The following is a 14398-nucleotide window of genomic DNA, read 5'->3' as shown; positions in this document are numbered from 1 at the left end:
TGTCATTTTTTATCAAAAATTGACTATCGGGCCATGTTTATGCGATAATAAAAATATCTTCCCCCCATACAAACTTTTTCAAACTCGCTGTATAAACACTTTGTTATATGTACTACTGCTGGTCCTGTGTAAACGTGGGGCCCATAACTGCAAGACACTCATTTTTTGGGGCAAAATGGGTCTTTTTGCCATTTCTATCAAAAATTGATTATCGGGCCATGTTTGGGCCATTATAAAAATATTATCCCCCATACAAACTTTTTCAAACTCGCTGTATTAACACTTTAATATATGTACTATTACTGGTCTTGTGTAAATGAGGGGCCCGTAATTGCAAGAAACTCATTTTTTGGGGCAAAATAGGTCTTTTTGCCATTTTTTATCAAAAATTGACTATCGGACCATGTTTATACGATTATAAAAATATCTCCCCCCCATACAAACTTTTTCAAACTTGCTGTATTAACACTTTATTATATGTACTACTACTGGTGTTTTGTAAATGTGGGGCCCATAACTGCAAGACACTCATTTTTTGGGGCAAAAGAGGTCTTTTTGCCATTTTCTCATAAATTGACTATCGGGCCATGTTTATGCGATAATAAAATTATCTTCCCCCCATACAAACTTTTTCAAACTCGCTGTATAAACACTTTGTTATATGTACTACTGCTCTTCCTGTGTAAATGTGGGGCCCATAACTGCAAGACACTCATTCTTTAGGGCAAAATAGGTCTTTTTGCCATTTCTATCAAAAATTGATCATCGGGCCATGTTTGGGCCATTATAAAAATATTTTCCCCTCATACAAACTTTTTCAAACTCGCTGTATTAACACTTTGTTATATGTACTACTACTGGTCTTTTGTAAATGTGGGGCCCATAACTGCAAGACACTCATTTTTTGGGGCAAAAGAGGTCTTTTTGCCATTTTTCTCATAAATTGACTATCGAGCCATGTTTATGCGATAATAAAAATATCTTCCCCCCATACAAACTTCTTCAAACTCGCTGTATAAACACTTTGTTATATGTACTACTGCTCGTCCTGTGTAAATGTGGGGCCCATAACTGTAAGACACTCATTCTTTAGGGCAAAATAGGTCTTTTTGCCATTTCTATCAAAAATTGATTATCGGGCCATGTTTGGGCCATTATAAAAATATTTTCCCCCGTACAAACTTTTTCAAACTCGCTGTATTAACACTTTATTATATGTACTACTACTGGTCTTGTGTAAATGAGGGGCCCGTAATTGCAAGACACTCATTTTTTGGGGAAAACTAGGTCTTTTTGCCATTTTTTATCAAAAATTGACTACCGGGCCATGTTTGGGCGATTATAAAAATATCTTCCCCCCATACAAACTTTTTCAAACTCGCTGTATTAACACTTTATTATATGTACTACTACTGGTCTTTTGTAAATGTGGGGCCCATAACTGCAAGACACTCATTTTTTGGGGAAAACTAGGCTTTTTTGCCATTTTTTATCAAAAATTGACTATCGGGCCATGTTTATGCGATAATAAAAATATTTTCCCCCCGTACAAACTTTTTCAAACTCGCTGTATAAACACTTTGTTATATGTACTACTGCTGGTCCTGTGTAAACGTGGGGCCCATAACTGCAAGACACTCATTTTTTGGGGCAAAATAGGTCTTTTTGCCATTTCTATCAAAAATTGATTATCGGGCCATGTTTGGGCCATTATAAAAAAATTTTCCCCCATACAAACTTTTTCAAACTCGCTGTATTAACACTTTATTATATGTACTACTCCTGGTCTTTTGTTAATGTGGGGACCGTAATTACAAGACACTCTTTTTTTGGAGCAAAGAGGTCTTTTTGCCATTTCTATCATAAATTGACAAGCGGGTCATGTTTAAACGAGAATAAAAATATCTTCCCCCCATACAAACTTTTTGAAACTCGTTGTATAAACACTTTATTAAATGTACTACTGTTGTTTATGTATAAATGGAGAGTTATGATTGTAAGACACATCTTTTTGGAGGCAAAGTAGGTCTTTTTACCAATTTTATTAAAAATTGACGACTGGGACAGGTTTAAACGATAATAAGTATCTCTTCCACCTATCCAATATTTGTCAAACTCGTTGTGTTTACTTCCCATTATAAGCACTTATACTTGTCTTTCTTATACTAAGCGGATATATTTGTGAGACACTTATATTTGGGGGAGAACTGTGATTTTTTGGCAATTATTCACAGTTTTTATGATTAATCTGGCAACGCATAAAGCATCAGCTGATTTTGCATCGATGCCTTTTTCGTAAACTCTCGCATCGCTCAATTGAAATCTGAGTTCTGGCAACAGTGATCGGGGCGTTCAAAAACGAGAGAGATGTCTGCTAGGGTAACTTTGGTTATGCCCGGTACCAAGCTTTAACACTTGTTTGATCTTACCTTGTTTCAATAGTTGCCTGTTTCCTAGTTCAGTGTCATTTGAAGTAGATGGACCATCATGTGCAGCTAAGTTTACATCTAAACAAATGATTCGGGATCGATTAACATTTTGTCCAGGGACCAGTACCGGTACCGTGAAACCAGGTACCGTAACTCCGGATGCTTTTCAACTTTCGATGAATTTTCAATTGTTTATACCGGTATCTCGACTAAATTGCGTCATATTGGGCTTCTGGCAGTTTCTATAGCGAGTCCTTATATACCTGAATCTGTTATCATGATCATTCGCGCAGTTTTATTTATTTTTTGATTGAAAATCACGTTGTAGCAAAAAAATTGACACTATGTTTTCGAGCGGCTCAAATTGTAACTTTTACAGACGATAACTTTGTCAAAATACCTTCATTTGGTAGAGGGCTTTATTAATATATATAAAAAAATCACTAATCGCCAGATGTAGCTGAAGAGATTCGAGAAAAAATTAAATTTAAAATATCTATTTTTTGCAGAATAATAGCGTCTGACGAACACGTTGAATTTGACGTCACCCAGACGTCGATGACTGCTCGCTCACATCGAAGACGTCATGTTGCGTCGCCGTTACAGATTTGTTTGATTGGATCAATTTAATCGCTCACATCGAAGACGTCATGTTGCGTCGCGTTACAGATTTGTTTGATTGGATCAATTTAAAATAACACGCTAACAGTTTTCACTGTGTCAAATGTTGAAAATGTAATTGAAATAAATTTGTTAAAAATGACAATGAATAATAAATTTACCGAAGTTATTTAAACGAAAGTTACCAATTGCCGAATCGGTGTTTTGATGTGATTTATGCACGACTGGCATTTGAATTGGTCGATTTAATGAAGGATCGGCCAAATGCAAGCTTAATAATATTTATCGTTCAACTATATACAATGGGGAGTGTTCAAACACTATCGAAACAATAATAAAGATATTAAACGTTATTCGCCTATTATGGTGGAATGACAAATGCTTTGTCGTGTTTCCGTTTCAATAAATTTAGCAAAACTTTTCCATGTTTTTGTTATTTTTCCCTATAAAGTAACGACAAAATGCATATACCTTCGCGGTGTCACAGACGGTAAAGTTGGCTATGATCGATGAATATTCGATTTAAATTTACGATAAGAGGGAACAAAACGAGACATTCTAGTCTAAAAACAACTTGGAAGGGCCGCACCGGAAATCCCACCGTCGTCATTACTATCGCCACTCGTGAAGTGGATTGAACCTCTGGCAATCACGCAACGACGTAAAGCGTGTTTGTTTTCACGCACGCACGTGATCCGGTCGACGAGCAAATGAAATGCATGCACAGAGAATTACATCAATGTAATATATTCCAACTTTGGCGCTAATTGGACAACAAACGGCTGATTAAAGTATAGTGAAATCATCCGAAGTTACCCAGTTTTTATGATATTTATGGGCTTCATTAAATGAAATTTTCACATTAACAATATTTATTGTGGTGTGAAAATGCTCATACATCCATATGTCGAATCACAGACGTTTACCAGTACCGTACAGATACTAGTCAATGTTGGGTACGGTACCGTAAAGGTGCTTCACTTCAAATAGTTCCTAACATAGGGAAAAAAATTTAAACATCCATATTTTGGCTGAAATGCGGCGTATATCATATTTCAATTATTATAGGCAGCGCTGTTACGTGTACATCTATTCTCAACTTTTCTAATGTTGCATAATCAATTTTTGTTAAAAACGGAAATTTGGCTTAGAAATGACTGCCTGCTATCTAACCATTGAGGTGTTATATACACCTCAATGTATCTAACAACGTCGTATAGTTCCACCCGCCTGAAGATAGTTGCGTCAAGGTATCACCATTCGGTAGAGGGCGTTAACAATGTATTTAATACATTAGAGTGATCGCACGATGTCGGACGAGATTCGGACGTGAAACCTAAAATTCTGATCTATAAATTCCCTAAAAATATTGAGATTTCACGCTGTGCCAAAAGTTACGTCCACATCACGTGGATCATTTTTCGCTACTATGACTATTATTGCCAAATGTAAAAGCATGATTACTTACTGCCATTCAAATCACCAGGTCCTAATTCAACATGAAACGGTCGCAAGAGGAAAATTTCGCCTTCACGTTTAAGACAGATTTTTAGCAAGTGACGACCACCAGAAGAGGTCAGCAGTGTGACTTGATGCTGGATGGCTGTTTGGTTTTTGAGGTCGGTGTACACTAGAGGCATTTCAAAACGTGGACTGACTTCCACAGATGAATCAGAAGACTCGATACTGCTGGTACATTCCCAAAATCGAGGCAACTGAACATCCGTCCCGGACCGTGCACCGCTCTCAATGATCTTATATCCACTAGCAGTTAACTCCTGACATGCTTGTGCAATGTCTTGTACCGTATAAACCACTACCACAAGTGGACCTTGGGTCAAAATCTGATATTTTGCAGGAAATTTTTGCTCTGAATAAATATTGCAAAATATGTTAAATATTACAAAATATGGTTTTATAGTTTTTAGTAACCTGAACAATGCACAGCTTATTGCGTTAGTTGAAGTAACTTCAGTTAACAGTCGGACGTGTTTTAACTCAAGATTATTCTAATTTGACTCGGACGTTAAAATTAGAACTAAACTTGAGTCATAGGGACATATTAGACGACCATTGTTCAAATTAGAATGGAATTACAGCGTCATGGCCCTGTGACACCAAAACAATTTTATAAAATGCCGACAGATTCGATAAAAACAACAAATAGGGATGCCACTTTTGGATTTACGCGATTCGGATAAAGAGAGCGATTTACCGAAAAAATAATAACATTTGAACGTTTGTTCATCGTTATTGTCGTCGGCGTTAAATCTACCGAATGCATTTATGCGCCAAATGGGTTTTTGCGTCTATAATACGACAGCGAAGGGTATCCCGCAGTCTAGTGAAGTGAAATTACCCGTCTACAGATTACTGGTCAGCCTTACGGCGAACTATTTTGATTAATAGATCCCAAATTCCATCATGATCAAAGTGACTATAAACCAAGTGAGGACATGCATTGGTAACGTTATAAGCGCTGGCGTGACGTCACACCAGCCATTTTGTGTCCAGAGTTTTATCGCTGTATGATCCTAACCAAGTGATTCAAACCTGCGATCGTTAAACAGCTGAATAAAAAAAACGATGCTCAATAATTTGGACCAAACTTTGGCAGAGGCAAAACGAAGGAACGTTCTTCTTCAAAAATTAATTAACCGCAGATGTTTCTCGGATAACTTGGCTCAGCGGTATGGTCAGCATATACGAAGTTAAGCTTGAAATCATCCAACTTCACTCGATAAATCATCCAAAATATTAAACAAAAAGATAAACATTTTATTATAAAATTCCTGATGTAAGTATCGCTACTTGCACAGAACCTATTTTACCAAACTGACAGAACTACAGAACAAATTATACTATAGAAACTTGCACTATTTTTGCGGTACATGTCATGATATTAAAATATGCGTATCGCAAATTTTCAACAAGGTGTAAATTGCCAAAATAATATTAAAAAATATACTACATGCATGGAATGAAGGATAACGGCGTATATCAAGTTTACAAGAACATCTAATAATCTAGAGTGTATAGAATAATATATTATCTATTTGACTTGAGCTCTTGCCGCAGGTCTACTAGCATACAGTTTTTCAATAATTGTTTTGTCTCCTCTTTTGCGTAAATATTTAACCTTAAATTGAGAAAACGTTTCAGAATTTTCAAAGCGATATCGTAGCAAGATGGGAAATTATATTTCAAGCAACTTTATCTGTCAGAAAAGTAACAGGCGAACATATATTATAAAAGGCATTAATATTGGCGCGAAAAATAGTTAATACTTCGCGCAATAATACGATTGCTTTTTTCGATGGGTGGCATGAATATTGGGTAAAACTATCAATTTGCAAATATTTATCAGGTGTGTAAGACCTGAAAAGAGTTTGTAACGATTGTGGGCATTCATCGGAATTGACACTTTCCATAGAAACAAATAAGCAATTTGAACCCCGTGTCTATATAGGGTTCCCCCGGAAACATCAAGGCTAATTTTTTACTGTTGGATATCGATAAATTACAATTAGGTTTTATCAACAAGAACGTAGAAGACATGATGGCGTCGCTAGATCACCTAATAAATATTTTACATTTCCCGACGCAAAAGAATCGAAATATCCTGTCAATAATAAGTTGATAAGTGCTGCAACGCCAGTCGCGGCGGCTGGTTTTTAAATTTTGTACCTTATAATGTACATGCTTCGATGAAATTCATTAGGCCGCATAATGTGCTAGCCATGAGATCGTTTACATTCTATAATTTTTGGAGCAACTTTTGCAACAGCTCGTTATGTTAAGAAAAATTTTCCCGAGAAAATTCATTTCATCAGCTTCTGGAATGATTATTGTAAAACGCAGGCTTTAAAGTTTCAGCATGATGTGAACAGGTATCATAATACCAGTTCAAATAGTACCTGATTTAAACGTATGCATCAGGTTTCACACTTGCGAAGAAAAGCGATATGTGTTTTTCATACGGAACGTTGCTACGTAATTGCGTAACGAAGTAATTAGGGAACGTTGTTGTTTAACTCTCAAGTTGGCGCAGCGTACATGTCAAGAATTGGAGAACTTATACAATTTTACTGGTGCACGATAAATTCTATCTAATGTCGAAAGCTATCTGTCGATAGCTAGCGAATGTGTCGATGTCATATTAGGTTAAAACAAGAACAAATCGAAGTTTTTGGTATTTAATTCGAAAGCTTTTCAAAAAAATTCCACGCTTTTCAATTTTACCGATTTTTGTATGATGATCGCGACATTTTATTTCTATCTCATAATTATAATTAGTCTCCTAGTTTGTTTCTCAAACAATATAAACCTTATCTGCATATAATTTAAGGTTCGTGAGATATGAGAATTCAAAGTTGCATAACTCACACGGGGTGATAAGATAACTGTAGCAACTTTCACGAAACCGCACGATACCAGTATGATTCTACGAGGCAAATAGCAAAGGAAAACAATGAAATTACCCAAATAAAATGCAAAACAGTAAAAAATCTTCAAACAAATTGACGAACGAGACCTTCTGGCTTAGCTAAAACAAACCGACGCTGCCGCGTTTAACCGATTCGCTGGACATAAGATGGCGTCCGATATGCACCATTGCACTCGGTGTCTCCACTTGGTTTATAGTCACTTTGATTATGATCAAACAATTCACGCACAAGAAAATGAATACGAACTGCAATGGCAAATAACCTATTCAGGCAATGAAACTGCGGTTAACGCATAGACGGAGAATTTTATTTTAAAATGGAAGTAGGCAAACGAAGTCGCTTTCTGATGAATTCTTGATTTTCACCCCCCTTGAGCTGCTCCGTGGCCCCCTCATTTTATTTGCTATAATTCGATCTTTCGTCCTACGTAACCAGTGACAGGTGCATAACCTTCTAAAACCAGCGCTTCATTTGATGTGATACATCATAAAGATACCCTGTTTTCATTTATTCATCGAAAAGAGTAACCGCTATTTCATCTGTGTAAAAACTACAAAACGGAGATGCGCAATTATCTAAAAGGCACGAAATCAAAAAACTTCGCTATTGTATTCATTGGAAAATAATGGGATTCGGCAAATAGAAAACTTACTGCGGCGTTCGAGAGCTATGAGTCAAAATAAGTCCGCGGGATTGAGTTTCGTCGATGTTAGTTTGCGAGCAATGGATTTTTACGAACGGGTTTTGTTAGGATATTGAACTGCAGGTCCTTTCCTCTTGCTTACTTTCCACTTCGCATTAGTACGTGGTCGTACCGTAGTGAGGTTTATATAAGCATTGCAATTGTTGTACCTCAACATTCATAAGTGTCGCGGCAAACATTGAGACATCGTTGGTATTTGACGTCATCGTTTATCAATCGAAGCTTACCGTATTTTTCATAAATTGGAGTATGGGGATAATCTTGTAATCGGAGAAGTGTGTCGCACGGCATTTTGCTCAGTGCAGCAATGTGGACAATATTACCAGGCATACCCTACATAAACTAACACATTGGCGAATGGTTATGGCCATGCACCAGACTGAAAACAATTGTCCTAAACACAGTTTGGCAGGAGAGAGCACAGGGCAGCGGGAGCGAATAAACCAATTATAATGCAGAGTATTTGTGCGTCTGTAAATACTGATTGCCACGATAGTGAAATACAGTTCATATTATCGACCGACGCACGGCTTTCAGTTACAGTAATAATTTGATGAAAAAAAATTGCCAGTCACTAGAAAGTGAAAACATTGTGAAATGTCTATCCATACCCATCGAAAAAACTTGAAGGGGTTTTAATATTTGTAGAACAGGGAGAGAGGTATGCCAATGAGACGGATTAATCACACAGAGTATCACGACCAAAGTCCGGTTTCGAGTCCATGTCGGGTTTGGTGTTAAACAGTTATCTGCAACGCGTATCTCACCTGGTCGAAGTTGCAGGTTGGGCACGAGAGCTTCTTCGATGTCGTCAGTTTTCGCCAAGTTCATCTTACTCTTTGCCCTTCTTAAGTCTGGTAATGTATGTAAAGACGTATATTTTATTGGACACGAAATCTTCAGCTAGATACCTTGGGATTTGCTAAAGTTATAACAGCCTGACCCCTTCGGTTCCTTAAATAGTAGCATTCTATCAAGGAATCACTAATTTCACGAGTAAAAGTTTGAATAGGGCTCAGTCAGTGAACATAAACCATGAGTCGCTTAATTTAAGAAAAAAAAAATTAAAATGGTTAACGAAAATATGATATTCTGACTCATTGCCGCAATACTAAAAGTTTTTGAACCAATAATTTTCAGATCTACCCATGACGCTAACACCAAAAACGACACGGTGTGCTCTAGAACAATAATTTAATTAATACTGTTGTTTAATATGATTTACCTGTGTACGTTTCCTCTTCCAATGTCACATGGAAAGGATGTATATGGATATCATTGTCGCCACTTCGAAAACGAAGTTGTAATGAGTGATCACCGCTAGAAGGCGCCTTGAGTGCCACCATATATAGAACGCACGCTTGCACTCTCAGATTGCTGTGCAAAATAGATTTTCCATTGGATGGTTTGATATCTGCCGACCCGTCAATGGACTCAATGTGGGCGGTACATGTCTTCCGCGGTAGATCGACAGTGACGACACGATCGATTTGTTTATATCCATTACCCATTTGCTCCTCAGATTCCTTATTTGGATCGTCCAAGGATAAGACCACTAGCACGTATTGGTCCTTTGCGAGAATCTGATATTTGACAAGAAATCTTCCCTCTGAAAATATTGTGAAAATTAGTAATAGTATTATAAAGTAAGGGGTGATATCATAATAGTAGGCCATATGAAAGGCTGTATAAACGGGCCTGTTTTCAAAGCATGTATGCATCAATATACATATACTTTTCGAGTAATATGGTCAAATGTCATTTTCGTAACTCAATAAATGAAAATAAAGAAATATACTTTCCACGACCCTGGTAATTCGAGTACTAGGCGACATTTATCTACGGAGATTCTACGCAAATGACGGGCCGATCGACTATGGCAGCGGTCCTAAATGGGGCGGCGCACTAGTGTAAGAACTGCAAGTCAAAGTACACATTACCGATAACAGAAATTGAGTTTTAATTGAAGGCAGCAATATTTTTTGTGTTGAGAGCGCCGCGATTTTTCGCATGGAAATTTAGCGCAGTATGAACAAAACCTTAGTTTATTTCACGGTAATTATAGGATCTATTATTACAATATCTAAAAGATTTCATATCAAAATAATAAAATTCTAAATATCGAAAGTTTGTTATTATATTACTCGAACTCACCTTTTCTCTGCCATGATCGTGGCATTCTTGAAAACATGCTGTCTGAGTAATTACATGCTATCTAAGCAGTGAGTACTGTAAATAAATAAAATGTGTTAAGATATATGTTGCTTCAAACCTAGACTTCATCTTTGTCTAGATTCTTTGTATACCCGCGGGTTTTTTATTATAGCAGGACTCTAGAATATCCAGTCCGCGTGTATACAAAGAATAAATATTTCTACCTAGTTTGACTATCCTAACACCATGTTTTCCGTTACCATTTAATGGTAACTATATTGCTGTTGAAAGGGAGAGAGAGCTTTTTGAAGGCAGTGTCAACATGAGCAAAAAATTAAAAGCAATAATGAACAATGAAATATTAGAGAGGAGCATAGACCAATGTAAATGTTGTTTTGTGTGGGTCAGTATTAGAGCTCGACTTCTTGGCGCTCCCTTAGTATTCGTAACAAAATATTCAGGTTGTGCGCCATCTTGGTACGATAACCGACTTTTTAGCCCGGTCCGTGATAGTATGTCATTTTAAACCCTTATTCGACCAAATCAATTGAAAATTTTCGACAACAGCATCTATGAAAGGGTACGAACTATCCCCGAAAAGACACACTCCCATGGCGTATGAAATTACTAAAACTATTGTTCTTTACCACAAAAACAGAAAAGGTTAGTTTAAATTTTCACCCGCACTTTCATTTATTCAGGCGATCAGATACAAGCTAATTAAAATTCGGGTGTTTTTCAGCTCAAAATGAAACAGCAAAATTTTGGGTAAAATGTGAGGTCTAATAGGATTCAGAGCGAAATTTTTTGAAATCAAAAATTTCACTGGCCACTACTACGGAGAAATACTTCTTGTTAACCGTGCAAATCCCATAAAAGCGTGCAAAAACCATCAAAATACGGATAAAAGAAAGTCTCAAAATTACGCCTCAGCAAGAGCCCCTGTAGTTCGCTCTAATAGATGTGGCCGCTAACACCACAAGGTCATATTATTGAACAACGACCATATATTGAAAAAGTACTACTCCAAGAAAAAGGCGCTAATTCAAACGCGCCACATACAGCCCGACACGAGGTATCCAGAGGTCGCATGAAATATTTTGGTAAGTTGCCATTTTGAATGAGAGAGTTGTTTAGGTTACGGCAGAACAGAAACGCAAAGTCGGAGTAGTCGTCTACCTAGTCTTTCTAGGAAAACGATCATACACAATATGCACTACTGAAAAACCAGAACGAATCGAGCTACTGCGCATACTTGTGGTCTCACTTGAATACGTTGACAATGAGATAAGCAAAACATATCTTTGTGACCATCATTGTTTCTGTTACACAGAACAAGTTTTGATAATGGCGCCTCTTATACCTAACTTCAAAAATAATTCGGGAGCTAAACAAATTATAGATGTTGTTATACATGAGAATAAATATATTAAAGGCCAAGTAAGAGTGAAATGTTCGTATTATTAATTAAATCATCAAACCAAGCAACCAATTCACCTCTAGAACTTGCTGCCGGGGGCGGCGGACCTTATGGCTCTACACTGGGCCGCCATGGTGACGCATACATCGTATTAGACATGTTTAAAAAATGCCAAAGGCTCGGAATATTTCGAGGTTTGGTATACCCTCGCAAAATCCAACGAAAAAAATCATTTGAGACCTACTACAGTAGTGGTTCTCAAACTTCTTGAAAAATTATGCATAACGGTCCCCTTTCATATTTTCTGATGACTCGCGGCCCACTAAAGAAATGAAGACGAATAGCACGCGGTTTATCAAGCATTCATCTATACTATAGAATGATATTAAAACAGTTCAACGTGCGCCTGCACGTCTCCCACTAGTTCTTCCACCTTGGGTTCTGTTTCGGATAATGCAACTCTCATATCGTGTCTCACATTCATTCTGTTTCGACATTTTGATTTAATAGCAAGTATCGTCGAAAAACTTGTATCGGGATAGGACGGTGCCATTGTGGTTTTACTTTTCCTCCAGAACTTATCACAGCAAAACCAAATTTCATATATGAATCCATATATCAAAATTTAGTTTTCATGGCGGGGGACCTTTTTGAATTACCCCAAGAAAATTTGCAATCAGATGCACATGCCTTCTATAAACAATACGCTCTGATTCACGGTATTTGCCACGTTCACGAACGTTTGTTACGTAATAATGTCTTTGGTAGAGCGTGTCGTGCTTTGGAGAAACACTGTAAAAGCATGACTTCAAAATGTTACTTCAAATCAAAGTGCTTCTGTGCCGAGGTTAATGTTGGCTTGCGGTCCCCTAAAATTGCTTCGCGGACCCCTAAGCGACCGCTAACCCCAGTTTGAGAACCAATGTACTACAGTTTTATCGAAATTCGGCGACTGACGTTCTTTTGAGAACGTGATCACAAGCTATTCCGTAAATGTTATCTTACGCCACGCAATACTTCTCGCAATACTGTACGAAGTAACGTCCTCGTGACGCCAGTTATGTGATCGCTATTTGCGTAGCTGAGTAATCAGTACGTCGTGGCTAGCGAATTGAATATTTTTCTATAATTTCAGTTATGAAATTATGACGCAAATAATTCAAATATCAACTAAAAGCCTGTAAACAGGTAACACTGGTAGTATATTTGCACAAAAAAAAACAAGATTTTTGAGTCATAACTCACTTACAAGCAAGTTAGTTGGATCAAAATCAATTTGTCACTTTTTGACGACATTTATTTTGAAATGTAACATTTTACTGACTGCGCGATAAAATTTACTCCCATTTGAAATGTCCGTCAATACACTATCCATAATTGGTCAAAAGTTATAAAAAAAATAACTAATATTCGAATTATTTTATTGTCCTGTCGATACGGCGGCGAGAACCTCCAGGGCGAGGAGTAACTTCGCTTAGAGACGTCAGAGTTTAAAGAGTTAATTAATAATACCGCTGCAAATATCTTCCAAACCATTGTGAAAAAAAATATATTATATATATATTCAATCAATTTACGATTCTACATTAATATATATATTGTAATCCCTGGAATTGTAGTTGACATAAAAGAAATAATAATTATAATGGTCGCGTATTTACGTTGAATGCAATTGCCAGGCTTGTCCATGGGACATAATTTTCTGTCCCATTCCCTTCCCATAGCAATTATGCCTGTCCCATCTCATGGGATTCCCATTGAAATAGAATTCAATAAAAATTGCTAAATTTGGGTTTAGCGTCTACTAAATAGGACTACATGTACGAATAGACAAAAATATAAATGTGTCCATCAGCCCCTTTACGAAGTATATTGTTAATGCTGAATATGTTTTGCTCTTTATAACTAACTAGAGAACTATGCTCAAATATATGGACACGAAATCCATAACGAAATGTTTTACCATCATTGTCCCATGGGAAATACAAATGTGTGCTGTCCCATGGACAAGCCTGGCAATTGCTCTTTTTTGACTGGCTGCACGCACTGCTGGTCCGTATACCCGCTAATGTAATACAGAATCAATAAATAGGATATAATCGATTACAATTTTGGGCACTCCCGTAGTGGGTGTACCAGGTTGGGGTTAGGCCATAATTTTATTCCGATTCTCCTTATTTCAGTTCTATTACGAGTTCGGGACTGTCTGTGTTAGTCAAGTGAATGTACTATAGGTTTCAGTCTCTTTACACAACTTGATAGGCGAACAAAATTAGTTACCGCCATATTGGTACATGTACCTCTGGAATGCCTAATTTTGGGGCTGGCAAAATATCGTGTGAACAAATAAAGTTAATTACATGAGCAGATTTCTGCAATTAAACTTTCTTATTTTAATGGGAAGTGGGCGGGCCGGACGAATTACACTGTGTAACACAATTTTTGTTTCTGGTTTTCAATTATTATTATTATTTTTTAATTGTTTACACGCCAAAACTGAGGAAAAGTGACATACATTACAATGAGTAAACGATGGGTGAATACATACATATAGCGGTTTCGTGATTTCAATAGAACTATAGTTAGAGTCTTCTTAGTCGCTTAAAATTCATTTAAATTGATT

The 14398-nt window shown here is 37.0% G+C and overlaps 1 protein-coding gene across 1 annotated transcript in view; it reads right to left on the bottom strand.

The window, feature by feature from the left end:
* LOC120327838 (uncharacterized) overlaps window positions 1–10380 on the bottom strand; it is a 32127-nt gene extending 21747 nt beyond the window's left edge. Inside the window, exons 1-5 of the mRNA XM_078114367.1 lie at window positions 10356–10380; window positions 9427–9810; window positions 8969–9055; window positions 4519–4920; window positions 2430–2507 (exon numbers count right to left, since the gene is read on the bottom strand). Coding sequence (XP_077970493.1) covers window positions 2430–2507; window positions 4519–4920; window positions 8969–9055; window positions 9427–9810; window positions 10356–10380 — 976 coding nt within the window. The remainder of the gene's footprint in view (window positions 1–2429; window positions 2508–4518; window positions 4921–8968; window positions 9056–9426; window positions 9811–10355) is intronic.
* Window positions 10381–14398: the final 4018 nt, after the last annotated feature.

The sequence above is a fragment of the Styela clava genome, chromosome 7 (genome assembly GCF_964204865.1).
Source record: "Styela clava chromosome 7, kaStyClav1.hap1.2, whole genome shotgun sequence".
NCBI classification, from domain to species: Eukaryota; Metazoa; Chordata; class Ascidiacea; order Stolidobranchia; family Styelidae; genus Styela; species Styela clava.
The sequence above is the reverse complement of the archived record's forward strand: the minus strand, read 5'-3'. Positions and strand labels throughout refer to the sequence as shown.